The sequence below is a fragment of the Cyprinodon tularosa genome, unplaced genomic scaffold (assembly GCF_016077235.1).
Source record: "Cyprinodon tularosa strain WSP-4 unplaced genomic scaffold, ASM1607723v1 ctg264, whole genome shotgun sequence".
In the NCBI taxonomy this organism is placed as follows: Eukaryota; Metazoa; Chordata; class Actinopteri; order Cyprinodontiformes; family Cyprinodontidae; genus Cyprinodon; species Cyprinodon tularosa.
The window spans coordinates 645,741-663,668 of record NW_024038968.1 but is presented as its reverse complement, the minus strand read 5'-3'; the positions used below and the strand labels follow the sequence as shown (position 1 = coordinate 663,668).

The following is a 17,928-nucleotide window of genomic DNA, read 5'->3' as shown; positions in this document are numbered from 1 at the left end:
TCTCCTGCAGATAATGAATGATTAGCTGGAACTGGAGTTATAGTTAATTATTTAACTTATTCAAAATTGGAGGTGAACTCAATTTAGTGTTCTTAGTTGAATAATTGTAGCTTTAATTTGCTTACTTACCAGGATTTGTGGTTTCTAAAAAGCTCCTAGCGCCAAATCTAGAGACTTTTTTCTGCTACTGGAGACTTTGGAGACAACATCTAAAAGCAGCGAACTCTGCTCTCCAGAGCGAGTAGATTGGTAACCCCGCCTCCTGCTCTCCTCTATCTTGTCTGCTGTCATGATTCATGCTGCTATTATTTCATCCAAATGAAAAATGGAGAACAGATAAGCAGATCATGGCTTGTCTACAGTGAAAAGAAGGACTGGGTTATTTACTTTGGCCTTTTTGGAAACACAGGAAGGAGCAATCAGCTAAGTGAGCTTAGTGCTTGGAAAAAATCTTTCATTCCTTTAGAGACAGCATGAAAAGTCAGCTGAGTACAAAACATAGAGAGGAAAACAAGAAGAAAAGGGACAAGAAGAGAGGGACACAACCTAGAACAGATAATGGATGTCTATTCTATTAACATTTCTACATCTGGAGAATGGGGCTGTTTGATGTGTTTTCTCAATTCAGGGGCCCCTGCCTGTCTTTGCCTAGGGCCCCACATTCCCTAAATCCGCCCCTGAAGTTTTATGTAAAAAAAAAAAAAAAAAAGCTTTTTCTGAAGACTCCCCACCGCAGGATGGCGCCACCACACCGGATTGAGTGGAAGGAGGTGTTATGCCGAAAAGCTCGTGCCTGCTGAGAGTTGCCTCCCCTTTGGCGGGAACGCGCACCGCACTAAGTTTGAGAACATATTCTTAATGTTTTTATATTTCTAATGGTAAATGCCCTAAAATGCAGATTTTTGGTGGACAGATATGTTCTCTGCTCAGCAGATAGTGGTTCAAAACCTTTCTAAAACTATACAACAGCAAGAGATTTATTTCTGTTTAGAGAATCAAGTAACATTATGAGAATAAAGTCATAATATTAGGAGAATAAAGTTGTATTTTATGACATCTCTTACTAGAAGCAGTGTTTTCTCGGAAAACTGCACAAAAAGCATCTCCTGCCTATTTGCTCTACTAAAATAGAAACTCCTTAAACTGCATTTCAGGACATCCAGACATAAGAAACATGAAAACAATAAAAATATGATTCAAAGTTCATATTTTAATACGTTTTCTCCTCCATGTGAGAGTTTAGGGCGATGCGCGCTCCCGCGCCAGTATTTGTCGGCAGTCACGCGCTTGTCGTCATAACACCGGCCGCTCGTGCTTCCGGTGCGGGATGGAGGCTGGAGAGAAGATGAGCAAACTGGAGCTGCTGAGCGTCTTCCTGAACGAGCGGCTGGCCGCCGCCGCCGCGGAGATCTTCGGGGCGGTGAAGGACGCGGTGGCCGAACAGCAGCGCGAGAACCAGCGGCTCCGGAAGCTGCTGCACGCGGCTGCCCAGCGGCTGCAGCTGCAGCTGCATCCAGGTGAGGATCAGCAGCTTCTCATCCACTGCTGGATGGGTGGATGCTCTGCTGCTTCACTTTTAACATCTCAGCAATTTGATCTACTTTAAAAATACGAAAAAGGAAAATAAAACATAAGGCTGGCTGAGGGGTTTATAGCTCCTTCACTTATTAACACATTTAATAAAAACAGCTACACTGATGGGAGCTTAGAAGACTCCATCCAGTTAACTGGCTTCAAAGGTACACTACAGGTCAAAAGTTTGGGGTCACATTGAAATGTCCTTATTTTTGAAAAGCACTGTACTTTTCACTGAAGATAACTTTAAACTAGTCTTAATTTTTAAAGAAATACACTCTATCCATTGCTAATGTGGTAAATGACTATTCTAGCTGCAAATGTCTGGTTTTTGGTGCAATATCTACATAGGTGTATAGAGGCCCATTTCCAGCAACTATCACTCCAGTGTTCTAATGGTACAATGTGTTGCTCATTGGCTCAGAAGGCTAATTGATGATTAGAAAACCCTTGTGCAATCATGTTCACACATCTGAAAACAGTTTAGCTCGTTACAGAAGCTACAAAACTGACCTTCCTTTGAGCAGATTGAGCTTCTGGAGCATCACATTTGTGGGGTCAATTAAACGCTCAAAATGGCCAGAAAAAGAGAACTTTCATCTGAAACTCGACACTCTATTCTTGTTCTTAGAAATGAAGGCTATTCCATGCGAGAAATTGCTAAGAAATTGAAGATTTATAGTGATGGTGAGATGAAGCCTCATGAGGCTTTGAACCGTTTGGCCAAATTGCTTCAGCGATCCCCACAGTTCAAGAGGCTTCATGTGAACATGTCACCACCTACTGGTGGAGTGCAGAACTACAGTTTGTAATACAATCTGTGATTTTTTTTTTTTTTGCAACTGTTTTTCTTTTTTCCCCTTTAAGTTCCCTTGAAATTATTAATGGTTGGTGTGTATAATAAAATCTTTTGTAAGTATTTTTAAGTGTAAAATTTCTTAGAACAATAATTTAAGGTGCACCGTTTTTCTGTCATTTTAGTTAAATAAACTCAAGCAGACTGTGACAGTGTTTGTGCAAATTGGGTAATAATGAGCAAAATGAAAGGTGTTAGTCATTTTTAATCAAACATGATAGTTTTTTTCACGTTTTTTGGTTTTAATCAGGTTGGAAGTTGTGTTCAACCAATCTTTTGGCTAAATCGACCTAATTTACCCAATCTATATTTTTACTCGGGCAAAAAAATGCAAATTAGTCTCATCAGCCAAAAATAATTAAGTGTAATCGAAATTTTCAAAAGTCAAAGACAGGACTTGAACCATCAACCTCTAGAGTGGGAGCCTGACTGTTACAGCTGACGCCACCTACGTGGCTGATCTCCCCCAGGAGAAAATACTTCTTAACACTGACGTGTTAACGCGGGCTTTGTCCGGTGGTTTGCTCAAATTTTGATAATTACATTGTTTATTCAAACCAAATTAGCAACTAGATTGGTTGGAAAAACAACCAATCTATTCTTAGAATCTATCCAAACTTTATCCAGCTGAGAGCAGCTCTCCTCCAAACTCCCACATCTTAACTGAACACTGAGGCTGTTTAGATGCCTTTCAAAATTCTTGCGCGTTCTGAACCACTTTGCGAAGCGGTCACGTGGTTTCACGGTAATGAGGCCTCGGACGCCATCAATTTTGGCCCCTCCTTTAAATGAATCACGCCTCGACACGCGCTTCGGGGAAACACCCCCGCCATTACTCGACACACGCCTCGAAGCCTCGGCTCATCTCATAACATCACTAAAGATTTCCTACAACGGTGTGTACTACTCCCTTCAGAGGACAGCACAAACAGGCTCTAACCAGAGTAGAAAAAGAAGTGGGAGGCCGCGTTGCACAACTGAGCAAGAAGATAAGTACATTAGAGTCTCTAGTTTGAGAAACAGACGCCTCACAGGTCCCCAACCGGCATCTTCATTAGACAGTACCAGCAGTAGCCTGTTTGTGCTGCCCTCTGAAGGGAGTAGTACACACCGTTATAGGAAATCTTCAGATTCAGATCCACAGCTGACACAAAATGCTGAACATCAAAAAGAATAAAATAATAGTGCAGAATAAAACGCAATATAAATGATTAAACTTAGACTTAGACAACTTCTACTTCTGTATTGTTTTCTTTATTACAGCTTTCAGACAGTTATTTCCATTCCATAAAGTGCAGCAGTGATCAAAGGTAAACGGCGTGGGAGAAAAAAACATGGTGCATTGAATGCTGTGAAGCTTCTTCCCAGAGGGCGGCAGGGAGAACAGTCCATGGTGGGGGGGTGGGGGGTCATTGATGATGTCACAGGCTCGGGACACGCAGCGCTGGGATGAAATGTCTTTAATGGAGGGAAGAGGAGCCCCCATGATCCTCTCTGCTGTTCTCACTAGGGCTGCAACTAACGATTATTTTAAAAATCGATGAATCGGACGATTATTTTTTCGATTAATCGATGAATCGGACAAAAAATATTTTTTATATTAACCTCTTTATTCCAAAATAAACATTTTAGACAGAACAAACGAGCACACAAGTACAGGTTGCTCATTAACTGTACTGGTGCAATATGAAAAATAAATGTTTGTGTTAAAACTACGCAAACTTACATGAGAAATGTAGCTGTACATCCACAAAATATAGGCTACTTTGTTTCATAAAGCGCAAAAAAAAACATTTTTGTTTTTTAAAGCCCCTAAGGGGTTCAAACAATAGGCCCCCCCATTTCAACAAATGAGTTTTTTTTAGACTAGAAGAGTTCTGCCTTTTAAGACAGGAAAGTATAGCAGTTAAAGTTGCTACTTGAGAAAATACTGAACCATAGAGATAAAAATAGCCTGTGATTCAAATTATAAATTGTATTTGGAATAAAAATGAGAGAAAAAACACATCCTCCAAAGACAGATATTTACATGGGAATGTGGCAGATAATTAATTGACATATTACTGATCTTGCTGGATTTTATTCTGCTTTACTTCCATAAATTGCAGGATCTTCTTTACTTTATCTTTGCCAGAAGATTTAAACTTTAAAAGCCTTGCCCTCATAATTTGCAAGTTAATTTATTTATAAAGAAAATATAAACGCTGCTTAAGCTAATTCAAATGAAATTAAAGGTAAAATAAGTAGCCAACCTTATCACTGTCTGTAACCTACTAACACGGTAAGGAAAGCATCAGATGAGCTACCTGAGAAACTAACGTTACGTTTCCCCACTTTAAAACCAAACATGGTGGTTCCGTGCCATGTTCATTTCTTTTGAAAAAAGTTGCATGTTATCCCTTTTTTCGTTTTACAAAGCGCAGGCTATTTTAATTATTGTGATCAATTTGCGCCGTCAATCCCGGCGCGTGTGCGCTTCATTTGCAGTCTGGACGCTGAGGCTCTGACTGCAGCTGAGAGGGACTCCTGCGGGAGCGGGGGGAGGCGCCCCACGGCAGAGTAGGAACGATACATGCTTTCACGTAAGAGTCTCCAAAAGCCGCCAGTGAAACCGAAAAAAGTCGCCAGATTTGTCGCTAGTCGCTTTTTTGAAAAATAGTCGCTGGAGGGGTCTGAAAAGTCGCTGAGTTGGATACACTGCTCCTGCGGCGCTGACTCGCTCTGCCGTATTTTTTTTTCTTCCTCTTTCAGTCAAGAGTGATGACGGCGCGGCGGATGACGCAATAATCGCGCGACACAACTAATCGATGATGAAATTCGTTGCCAACGCTTTTAAAAGTCGATTTTTATCGATTTTATCGATTCGTTGTTGCAGCCCTAGTTCTCACCTTCTTCCAGTCTGAGGCACTGCAGCCTCCACACCACACAGTGAGACAGCTACTCAGAACGCTCTCTATGGAGCTTCTGGAGAAGGTGGGGAAGTCAAAACTAATTTGGGTTGAAGGGCAGTTAGTAAAAGTTGAAGGGCAGTTAGTAAAAGTAAATTTTAAAGATGTTTTCAAGGGACCCATAGAGCGTTCCATCACCTTGGGGCCCCAATGGAAAGGCCCCATCATCTCTCTGCCATCATGAGCAATTGGTCAGCAGGCTCGACGGACTGTTTAGCTACTATTTGACTTCCCTCGTTTGTCCTAAATTATAAAAAAAAAAAATTTACGTTTAAAATGGCCGTCTGCCTTAAAACCAAGATTTGTTTCAGTGGACCAAACATACATCGTCAGGCACTTAAGATCAATTACAAGAACCGTAATCATTTTCCATTGCCAAGTTTTAATATCCTCAAGACACAATAAACAGGCATCTTTCTGGCCTCTGGTGTTAAAAAGCTTTGATGTGCCGAGGCTGATTTTCTCTGCAATGCTTCTTTCCCACTTGCAAAAAAAAACCTGCTTAAACCCGGGAACTTTAGTGGCAGTGGGAGCGGCTCACTGACCCGCGTCGACCCGGTGTTCTGTCAGATGAGCATACCCGGTCAGACCAGCGTACCTATAGTCCCTTTAGTTTATCCCTTTAGTTTTGTACGAAAAGTAAACTTTAAACTACCTCAACGGGCATGTATCCCTTTAGTCATCTAAAAAAAACTATTTCATCACTTACTTTTTGGTGTTTTTTAAGCTTATGGCGATCTGACCTTGAATATTTATTTTCTGTACACGACTAAAGGGATACACGCCTATTAAGGTAGTTTAAAGTCTATTTTTCCTACAAAACTAAAGGCATAAACGCAAATCTGACATCTTGCGCATGTGTATTGACTATATAATATACTGAAATAAAAGAAATGTAAAGGCACGTTTTGGGCCACTAGGGGTTCTACACCTGTATCTGCCCGTATTTTGCTTCTGCTTCTGTCATGGTCCCTTGTTTTCTGACCCAAATGAAGAACACACCCGTAGATGGGTAGGGCTGGTCATCTGTTAAAAATACAAAACAAGGACGACACAGAGTTCCTTCAGGACGTCTGGAAACGTGGTGGGAGTGTGAGGCACACTGCAACATAGAGCGAGAGTTAATGAGAGTATGCGTACGATGAGAATGACGGCACTAATAGGTAGGGATGGGGATCGTTAATATTTATTGATATCGATACCTTTATCGATACTCCTTATCGATCCGAGTCTTTATCGATACCACTATCGATACTTTTCTGTTATTTGGTGGAAAGAAGATGCGACAATATGTGTTTAACAGACAGAAAGGAAGCGGGGGGGGGGGACTACTTGAAGAAATGTCTTCTTTTGGTTTAAAAAAATATATAAATTTTCACAATTGTTGGTTGATGTATTGTCTACTGTCACTTTTCATCATGTTTTTAGTGATTAGGAAAATATTTAGCAAATAAATAATTGTATTTTAAATTAAATGTAATTTTTAATAAATGTTGGCATCAGTAGTTTAAATATATATGCTAAAATAATTAGAGCAATATACAACTGTATTACTCGTGTTTCTTGCCAAAAACTCAATTTCCCTTTTCTGTACGTTACACTTGAACGCATCGTGATAACCTAATTGTTTTACTGAGCCAATCTGAACACATCATCACGCAGCACGTCTGAAACTATTTACTTTTCAAGCTAACTAGCTTGTATGCTTCCGATTACAACACGGATTTCACAATTACTACTTTTAACTGACCGGACAAGCTACAAAGTCTGTGCTCGCTTAGCAGTGGTACTCTGAGTGGATGATGAAGACGGGCCCGACTGTGTTGCGGCGGCAGCAGCCGGAGGAGGAGGAGTCTTTTCAACCCGGAGACAGTCGAAGGTACTGCATTTGGCCTTTATTTGATGCACAATACTAATGTGCTTGGCCATTGAGGTTGTGTTCCCCCCTTTAAAAGAGATGATTTTGCAATATAAGTTGCATTTCGCTTCTTCTTTATCTTTGAGCTTCGAGTCGCGAGCAAAGTTAACTGCCAGACTTCACTTGTTTTACTTTTAATATCTGTTTTCTTACAATTTCATTCCAAAACATTGGTGGACATGCTGCAGTGATTGGATTGATTAGATTTAAATACTGTGACGCGACTCGAGGGACACACAATTATGTTACAGGACCTCCGGGAGGAAAAAAAAAAACGACCAGACGGTTAGGCAGGGCTCGGCAAATCAGTCTGCAAGTGACAGTCAGCTGGGCGTTTGATTGAGCGGCGGCATGATGGCGCAGAACCGAACAATCACGTATAGTTAACAGGAGAAAAACAAAGACTGGGACGGAACAGAAACCATCGCAGGGACCTGACAACATCAAAAACTATAACAAAGATCTCGGACGGTAGACTAGGAGCATTCCTTTCACGTTTTCTCTTTTTAGCCTCAGAAGGTTTAAACCTTTTCCTTGCCTCAGCCATGACCAGTAGTGGATCAGGTAGAAAAATAGTGGAGCTAAAGATTTAAAGGAATAGTACACCCAAAACATGATTAGCCTTCATTTTCTACTCACCCCCATGCTGAACAACACTCTGGAGTACTTTTTTGATATCTCAAATGCATCTGGAGATCTGGGAGGCTTCTTGCTGTCTGCTGACATTCAAATAATGGAGGTCTATGGCGCCCGAGGCAGAAAGGTCCATAAAAGTCCACAAAAAACGTGTCAATATTCCTCCATACTGCTCGTCCAATGTATTCCAAGTGTCCTGAGTGGGTAGCGTCCATAATTTACTCGAAACGAAGTCATTTAGAATGTTTTTAGAGCATAAACAGTAGTGTATAGGATTTCCTGAAAGCGCGTTCACGACGGTACGGAAACCGCAGCAGACCAAACCAGATGAAAGTGCGCATTCAGCGTCTGCTCTGCCGATAATGCAAGCGTAGAAGAAGAAATGTGCTGTTTACCTGTGCAAAGAAAGAAACAATGAAAGAAAAATGTCTGAGGACTTCAGTGTTGAGGAAGAGCATGAGTTCTTTGCCGAGCTGAATGCGCACTTTCATCTGGTTTGGTCTGCCGCGGTTTCCGTAGACTCGTGAACGCGCTTTCAGGAAATCCTATACACTACTGTTTATGCTCTAAAAACATTCTAAATGACTTCGTTTCGAGTAAATTATGGACGCTACCCACTCAGGACACTTGGAATACATTGGACGAGCAGTATGGAGGAATATTGACACGTTTTTTGTGGACTTTTATGGACCTTTCTGTCTCGGGCGCCATAGACCTCCATTATTTGAATGTCTGCAGACAGCAAGAAGCCTCCCAGATCTCCAGATGCATTTGAGATATCAAAAAAGTACTCCAGAGTGTTGTTCAGCATGGGGGTGAGTAGAAAATGAAGGCTAATCATGTTTTGGGTGTGCTATTCCTTTAAGATTTAGTTCCACAGCAGGTGGAAGTTTTTTCCACAATAAATGGACTCTGCCATCTGTTTGGTACTAACCTCATTGATGGGATGTTTTTTTTTTTCAGAACCTCTCTCCGTCCATCTCCAAGAAAAAACCCAACTCTGTGAGCCTGATGGGTCGTCAAACATGGAGCTGATTCCTCAAGTAAAACAAGAATCAACCGTCACACAGACGGAAAGTGATAATACTCAACAAACAGACGAGGCAGTAGAAGGAGTCTGCTTCAATAATGAGCAGCAGACGTCGTGTCCTCCGCTCGTCTCCAATGTCTCTGCACCGCCGCAGACGTGCATGGAAACCAAAATGGAAAACACTGAGGAGGAGAAGGAGCTGACCCACGGCTCATCGCCTGTGGCTGTCCCTGTGGACTGCAGAGCAGCCTTCTCTCCCGCAAAGAGTCCAAAGAACTTGAGAACTAATGTGGAGGGGAAGGGGGCGCTTCGTTCCAACAGCAAACAGAGCATGCATCCACTGCCATTAAAGAACATTAGATCGTTGAAGCAGCCCTTGTCTCGCTCGTTTTACCCCAACCAGAGCACTCAGCGGTGGCACAGCTGCAAAGAATGTGGCAAGACCTTCAGCTTCGCCTGCCAGCTGGAGGTCCACATGCGCTGGCACACTAAAGAGAAGCCGTACAGCTGCGCTGTGTGCAAGAAGAGCTTCACAACTGTCAGCATGCTAAAGAGGCACCATCGCATCCACACCGGGGAGAAGCCCTTCCGATGCCATGTCTGCGGGAAATGCTTTAACCAGTCAGCTCACCTCAACACTCATTACAGGCTTCACACAAGGGAAGGTGCAAGCTGGGGGCGAACTGCTCTGTGTCAGTGAACACAACCACAGGAAGCCCAGGAAATGACTTCATTTTCCAGATTTTAAACTGAAATGTTGACTGTTTGTGGCTTTTTTTTTATGCAAAACCTTTAAAGATTTAAAGAATGCTGGTTTAATTCAAAATTGATCTGACCTGGAACAACAAATCCCTCCCATTGTTTTGGGGGACGCACAATAAAGAAGGTTTTCTCAAAAGCACTATTTTGGGGTTTGGCATTTACTGTGAAATCGAGTGTTGAAAGGTGTAGGTATTTCATCTTATCAGTTCACTTACTGTCAAGTAAACTAGTGGAAAGAACACAACATAAAATATTAAATAACCATACTAAGCATATTCTGAAAAATAAAATAAAAAATCCACTGAACTTTGCTTCCAAGTTTGAAGACGTTTCTCTTCCATGCAGGAAGCTTTTTTAATTCAAAATGTCAGAAATAGCGTTTAGTTCCAGGTTTTATCCAGCAGCCCAACAAAGCCTGGTTTTAGTTTAGAAAACATGCAAATACAAACGGATGAACGGGTCCCCCCCTTTGGAATGGGGCAGACACAGGAAACTGAATAGGCTTATCTAAAAGCTTTGACTTTTTCATTTATTGAGGAACAATGAAAACCGATTTACATAACATTAAAACTGACGAATTAAGACAATTAAGTCAAAATTGGCAATAAATAAACCAAATTTGTAGTTTTATCAGCCTTTGTAAAGTGCAATATTAAACTTATCTAAAAAATAAAACTCTGCAGACAAGTGATATCAAATAAATTCTAATTTAAAAAATAATGCATTGCACAAAGCGGTGTGGCTCTAAAGGTACTAAAGAAACCAGCATTGGCACAACAAATGGAAAAACATGACTGCACAGTTTGCATTGATTATACAATTTTATAGAGACCTCTAGTGGCCTCACATGTTGTCTGCAGCAGGGGCGGATTTAGGAAATTTGGGGCCCTAGGCAAAGAGAGGCAGGGGGGGCCTCTGAATGGAGAAGACATCACATCAAACAGCCCCATTCTCCAGATAGAGAAATGTTAATAGAATAGACATCCATTATCTGTTCTAGGTTGTGTCCCTCTCTTCTTGTCCCTTTTCTTCTTGTTTTCCTCTCTATGTTTTGTACTCAGCTGACTTTTCATGCTGTCTCTAAAGGAATGAAAGATTTTTTCCAAGCACTAAGCTCACTTAGCTGATTGCTCCTTCCTGTGTTTCCAAAAAGGCCAAAGTAAATAACCCAGTCCTTCTTTTCACTGTAGACAAGCCATGATCTGCTTATCTGTTCTCCATTTTTCATTTGGATGAAATAATAGCTGCATGAATCATGACAGCAGACAAGATAGAGGAGAGCAGGAGGCGGGGTTACCAATCTACTCGCTCTGGAGAGCAGAGTTCGCTGCTTTTAGATGTTGTCTCCAAAGTCTCCAGTAGCAGAAAAACGTCTCTAGATTTGGCGCTAGGAGCTTTTTAGAAATCAAAGTGCTAGAGGGGTCTGAAAAGTGGCTAAATATAGCGACTAAAGCGCTAAGTTGGCAACACTGCTCTTTGCATGGTTTGTTTTCAAATGGTTTGCTGCTGTCTGTTTGGACCTTTCTGAACATGTGCAGCAAATGCATAGAGGCATGTAGTCTAAGGAGCCCCATTGCAGCATCAAAGAGTGCCAAAAGTAGGAGAAAGCTCAACACTATATTCCTAAAAGTTGGCTTCCTCTTTGCGCATACTTTCAGAATATCATGTACAGTATTCACTGATAGGAAAACATTCCAAATAAAACCATATAAATGAGAGAAAGTAGGAAAGGAGCAGCACAGAGCCGACAGAACAGGCTTCTGCATGCACAGGGCCATCTGGAACATATCCATGTTCAGTGCAAAAATAATTTTCTGGCTCCAAAGGGATTAAGTAAACACTATCAGGATAAAGGCTGGCGTATATTGGCGTATTTTAACAGAAACATGATTTTGGGGGTTTTCAGTAAAGTAGTAAATAACTGGGTCATTATAACATTCAGAGCACATCTACACAGCCGATTAACCTCATCATTGGAACACTAAAAAAACACATGTATGGTGCTGTATGGGTAGCACTGCTGCCTTGCAGCAAGAAGGTTCTGGGTTCAATTCCAGCCTGTGGTCTTTCTGCATGGATTTTGCAAGTTCTCCCTGAGAATGCGTGGGTTCTCCGGCTTCCTCCCACAGTCCAAAAACATGACTGTTTAAGGATGTTTAAGCAGCAGCATCAGATTAATCTCCATTGCTGCTTCTACAGCTTTATGTGGAAGAGAAGAACATTACTTTGGAAGTTCAATCAGGTGATCAAACAAATGAACATCAGAGCTTGTTTAATATGCAGGAAGCCTCTCCTTTAATATCACTTCACTGTACAAGTATTGCACTCTAGATCGAATGGCAAATGGACTGGCTTCATGTTTTCAATCACAGCAGCCGCTTAGAAGACTTAAAAGCAGAGACATATTCAGTCATTCAAGGTAAGAAACACTTTTTAAGGCTGAGGGCTACTTGACTGCTACTGAGTCATAGGAAGGTCTACAAATACTCTCCTACGAACTAACGAATATAATGTTTAATTTACAATATTTTTTAATAATTATAAATAATGTTTTTATTAATTTCTAACCTTTTAGATATCGTCTTTCTGAAATCTCTATAAATGCTTAATCTGATTAATGTGGTTAAATGCTCAATAAATCATTAAAAAAGAGCAACAGATTAAAGTACATTTCAAACTTAACTCACTGATAAGTTGTTTTCAGGGCACCCTGTGTGGCCCTTAAGGGCCCCAAGGTTCCTGTGGCACTGCGTTGGTGACCCCTGGTTTAGAACAAGATTCTTACACTCACCGGCCACTTTATTAGGTACCCCATGCTAGTAACGGGTTGGACCCCCTTTTGCCTTCAGAACTGCCTCAATTCTTGGTGGCATAGATTCAACAAGGTGCTGGAAGCATTCCTCAGGGAGTTTGGTCCATATTGACATGATGGCATCACACAGTTGCCGCAGATTTGTCGGCTGCACATCCATGATGCGAATCTCCCGTTCCACCACATCCCAAAGATGCTCTATTGGATTGAGATCTGGTGACTGTGGAGGCCATTTGAGTACAGTGAACTCATTGTCATGTTCAAGAAACCAGTCTGAGATGATTCCAGCTTTATGACATGGCGCATTATCCTGCTGAAAGTAGCCATCAGAAGTTGGGTACATTGTGGTCATAAAGGGATGGACATGGTCAGCAACAATACTCAGGTAGGCTGTGGCGTTGCAACGATGCTCAATTGGCACCAAGGGGCCCAAAGAGTGCCAAGAATATATTCCCCACACCATGACACCACCACCACCAGCCTGAACCGTTGATACAAGGCAGGATGGATCCATGCTTTCATGTTGTAGACGCCAAATTCTGACCCTACCATCCGAATGTCGCAGCAGAAATCGAGACTCATCAGACCAGGCAACGTTTTTCCAATCTTCTTTTGTCCAATTTCCATGAGCTTGTGCAAATTGTAGCCTCAGTTTCCTGTTCTTAGCTGAAAGGAGTGGCACCCGGTGTGGTCTTCTGCTGCTGTAGCCCATCTGCCTCAAAGTTCCACAAACTGTGCGTTCAGAGATGCTCTTCAGCCCATGTGATTGGCTGCTTAGAAATTAAGTGTTAACGACCAGTTGGACAGGTGTACCTAATAAAGTGGCCGGTGAGTGTATATTGTTACTGATAATAAAATTACATGTTTTTTTTTCTTACAAAGCATCTGCAGATACAGCTGAGCTCAGACCGAGCCTCACTGTATGTGTGTCTAACAGAAAACGGATGGTTGGAGCTGGGCTGTTCTCACATTTGGTGGATTCAACTGTACCAGAGTCACTGGACAACTTCTGAGGCTGGCAGTCTGGGGTATGGATGGAAAAGTCTGAAATATAGAGGGTAAATAAGAGCGGTGTTGGTACGGCTCCCTGCGGTGCTCCCGTTGTTAAAGAAAAATGATTATTTTTAGTTTTTAATACAGTTAATCTTATGGCATGTGTAAAAGGTATGTTGAACACTCTCATTTTGAACATATTTCTTAATTTTGAACAAGTTTGTGTTAATGATTTAAAACTAAACTATTGATGGGTAAGTATTCAAAGTACAGGAAGGAAAATGTAGATCAAAGGGGATCTCGCAATGAGGCTCCGGTTGTTTGTCAGGATGGCAGGAGAGGCTCCGCATTCCACAGCTATCTGTGAAATCTTATCTTATGTTTTCCTTAGCCAGATGACCTTAGAATTCCTGGAGGCCAGGACAAGCTCTCCGTTTTTCTTGTTAAAGCAAAGGAGAAAATGGCCCCAGATGTTTGCCGTAAATTAGGGGAAGTTCTAAGTTTTTCTGAGTGTCCAAGGTAGCTTCCAATTGGTCAAGCGGAGGCACGCCTTAACTGAATATACTAAAAGGAAAGACACACCTACATTATAAAACTTTCTACACAGAAGTAACAAATCAGATTTGCTCTTGCAACTCTCCAAAGATGTCTTTGTACGTCTTTGCTTTCTTTCCTTCTCTACATTTATATCAGGTAAATGAATGTATGTCTCCATTGTTTTGCAGTTTCTGGTGTAAGTTTGTGCAATGTCTTACTTCTAAGTTTATGCATTGTCTTATATTGGATTAAACTCTGTAATTCTGTGACGCCAACACGCATTGCTGGTTTCCTTGTGGCCACACGCAGCTCGCCGGGAGGGCCTGGGATCAGAGGAAGAGAGAGAGCCAAACTTTTTCCAAAGTTAACTATTTTAGAATATTTTCTTCCTTAACACCGTTGATTTTAATCTTCTGAAGGTCAGGATGATACGGAAGCGTATTACATTCACCAAAGAAAAAAAAAGAAAAAAATCTGACAGCTTCTCTCGTAATTACGAGATCTTATTTCGTACTTATGAGATTGTATCTATATCTATATATTTGGTTATGCTTACTTGAGCATGTAATGTAGAATCTTCATGATCACTTATTAAGAATATCTGCATCTGTTCCACTGAACAGTTCTCTGCAGGTCTAACATGATATGCGTTGGAGTTCCACTCCTGTTTTCACTTCATCAATAAATCCATCCATAACCCTGGGATTACTGCTTGTGGAGTAAGCATGCAGCAATATGACCATACGTGAAAATCCGTCAACAGCTCTATTAATGCAGATTCTGTTTGGTTTTAGTTTTTCATATGAATCGACATGCTGCATGAAGTTGGGACCTGGTCGCTTTAAATGATTCTGAAGCTGTCATGATCAAAAACAACAACTCAAAATTGTTCACCTTACTAAGATTTTTGCATTCACTGACAATAACATTGCCAGTTGGAACTTGAACTGTCTGTTGTGAGCCAGTTGAACTCACTTTCATAAGTTTCTGATGAAAAGTTCATCTTATTCTATAAATTAAGTTGAGTTTACTTAGAAGTTGTAGTTGACACCCAGTCCGAGCGAGGTCACTTATCTGCGCATTCCTCTCATTTCAAATTTGTCATGGCAACCGGCTGCTACAGGGTTTCCATGGATTTTCCCAGGGGCTCCCTTCTAAAGTTTGGTTCAGCCATCTGGTCACTCTGCTGGCGGGAACTTTCCCTGGTTTCCTGTCATCTCTGGCAATATTGCATTATTTGTACGGTTTTAACAGGAGTTGGAAAGTAAAAAAATATATACTGAAACCTGATTTGCTTTAAGCATAAGATTACTTGTTTACATTGCTTTTTTACATTGTGGAATTGTAAACCTGTTTTTGCCAAAGTGGTTCAAATAAACATGTCTGGCGACCTGTCCAGGGTACCCTGCCCCACTTGGGACAAGCGTGTAAGAAAATGGATGGATGGTTTACTGTCAGTGGATGATGGGTGGGGGGATTTAAACTCAAAAATGTAAGTTATTACAGGGGATGGTAATCTGAATTTAAAATAATAAGTTTTTACAGACTTGAAAGTTCCAGTAACTTGAATTTAAAAACTTAGTTGGCAGAACTTGAAAAACTTTAATAAGTGTAGTTCTACAAAACTTAAAAAATTAAGTTGATGCCTTGAATTCAAAAATTCTGTGCAGCCGGTTGCCTTGAAATTTTGAGTTGAACTAACTTTTTCGTTTTTACAGTGTGTATAATTTGTCCTGCGGCTGATTAACCCCGATCATTTCCACCTGCTTATTCAGCTATTTATGTTGCATGCTTGCCTTACACCGGGTTATTCTAGCAGTTTGGTGAGATTAACTAGCGATCTGTATTTTGTTCTGTTTTCCTGATTGTGACCCGTTTCTGCCCTGTGGATATGGAGTGATTTTTCTGTCATAAATGCTTTAAACTTTCCCACTGCCTGTGTCTGTCATGATTTTATCTAAGGCTCGGACCCACATGCAGTGAAGCCAAACAGAGAGAGACAGGGTAAAAGTTCAACGGGTTTTATTGAAATGTTTTTGAGTTCGGTGCAGAGTTTCTCCGAACTCTGCTCGGTAGGGAACTGGAAGACAAGGGGAAGACAGACTGTTAGATTCAGGCTCAGTGGGAAATTGGATTTGTTCATCTTGAAGGAGAGGATTTGTTGCGACTCACGTTTCCAGAGAAGTTGAAACTCTTTGACTCCAGTCTGTGTGTTGGTCTTCCAGAGTTTGTCTGATTCGGTGGAGGGCGGAACAGGGTTTACCCAGAACTCAGACGGAGTGGATTGATGCAGACGCTGGTTGCAACTCAGTTTTCCTGTGGTACTTGAACGGGTCGTGGTGAAGATGACTTCCTTACTCAGAGAGAGATCTCAGTGTTTTCAAAGGTGGCTGGATCCAAACCTCCTGTTTGGAATCCGTTGCTCAATGCTAGACTGAGTTGATCCCTAAGGAGAGGCGGTCTGGAAAGGTCCAGAATGCAGGAAGGCTTCCTGCCAAAAGGCAAAAACAAACAAAGTATAATCTCAGGGAGACAAGCACTCAGTCAATCTCAATGCGATCTCAGCTTGGCTAAAGTGCAAAAACCCAGTTTAGACTCAGCATAAACAAGGCTTGGCTAGAGTACCCCAAACTGGCAAACATTCTGGCGTTGAGGTAGTGGCAACCAGCAGCTTCAGAGCAGTCCGGTGATGAGGCAACCTTTTGCAGGTGTGTGAGGAGGCGAACCGGAGCCAGGCGCCTCCTGGTGGTGGAAGGGAGAAACACAAAATACAAGACAAACACAAAAACTGGGATCCTGACAGTCTCGCCTCGAATTATAGATCCAACGTTGTGAGGTCATTACAGAAGCCTCAGCTCTGCTTGCGGATTTAGGATTTTGAGAAGGTATCGATGGATAGTTCTATGTGACACCACCAAGCAGCTTAAATGCTTTTCAGACGCATTCATTTACAACCATAGAGCAGTCAGAGTGGGCTTCTTCGCCTAAAAAACGTATAAGGACTTACTTTACAATGCTGACAAATTAAAATTAATTCAGTCCACATTAAGTAAACTCAGCATTTCCCAGTGTCACATACCTAAAAGGAAATAAAAGCATATTAAATCCAACAACCCACTCATTAGCTACGTTTACATGAGCAAAATTTCCCCGATCCGATCCAAACCTTGGTTGATCGGAAATTCAAAATCTCCGTTTACATGGACACTAAATGAAATGATCTGATCATGACGTGTGTATACATGTACCAAGCGTTGGATCAGATTAAATCTTTTAAGCATGCGCAGAACTTCCTGCCAAACTTGGCAGTTCTGTCTGCATCTGGTTTTTGGGAGGCCTGACAAACGATGCGCTCGGAGCGAGCGGAAAGAAAAACGGAGAGAGGAGGAAAAAAGCGCTTGGCAGCGAAATGTCCGAGAGAAAATGTAGAGAATGAGCGATTGAACCGGCGTGGGAGAGCGAGTGGGCTGTGGAGAGAGAAAAGAGGAGGAGGATAAATTCCTGCTTCCTGCAGCTTTAAATGAACTTGAGTGTATAAGTCGGCGTTCCTAGATTCCTCCCGCCATGTTGTTCACAACAAGAGCAACCGGTGGTTTCCTGTTGTTGACAAGGCGGAAAAACGTCACGCTGACGTCGCACACATGCGCAGTGAAGATTATTTTACTCTTAAGATCCGAATGGGTGTTTACATGGACGGCAATCGGAATGGCGATCGGCAAAAACCACCTCTCTCTTTCGGAATTAAATTTAGATCCGATCGGACCGAATCGGATTAGAATCTTCAGTCTGAGATGTTTACATGAAACATTTTTGATCTGATCAGGCCTTCAATCCGATTAGTTGTGTCCATGTAAACGTAGC

The 17,928-nt window shown here is 41.6% G+C and overlaps 1 protein-coding gene across 1 annotated transcript; it reads left to right on the top strand.

Moving 5' to 3' along the window:
• Positions 1-1,297: 1,297 nt before the first annotated feature.
• Positions 1,298-9,861, top strand: LOC119786091 (zinc finger protein 420-like). Its single transcript, XM_038289183.1, has 2 exons — positions 1,298-1,517; positions 8,897-9,861. Exons 1-2 carry the CDS (start codon positions 1,328-1,330, stop codon positions 9,661-9,663), a joined length of 957 nt encoding a protein of 318 aa, XP_038145111.1. The 5' UTR covers positions 1,298-1,327; the 3' UTR covers positions 9,664-9,861.
• Positions 9,862-17,928: the final 8,067 nt, after the last annotated feature.

Bases quoted from the DNA above. Each gene is read 5' to 3' on its own strand.
- LOC119786091 (XM_038289183.1), top strand. From the start codon at position 1,328: ATGGAGGCTGGAGAGAAGATGAGCAAACTGGAGCTGCTGAGCGTCTTC. The intron at 1,518-8,896 runs GTGAGGATCAGC...TTTTTTTTTCAG, and splicing joins GCAGCTGCAGCTGCATCCAG to AACCTCTCTCCGTCCATCTC.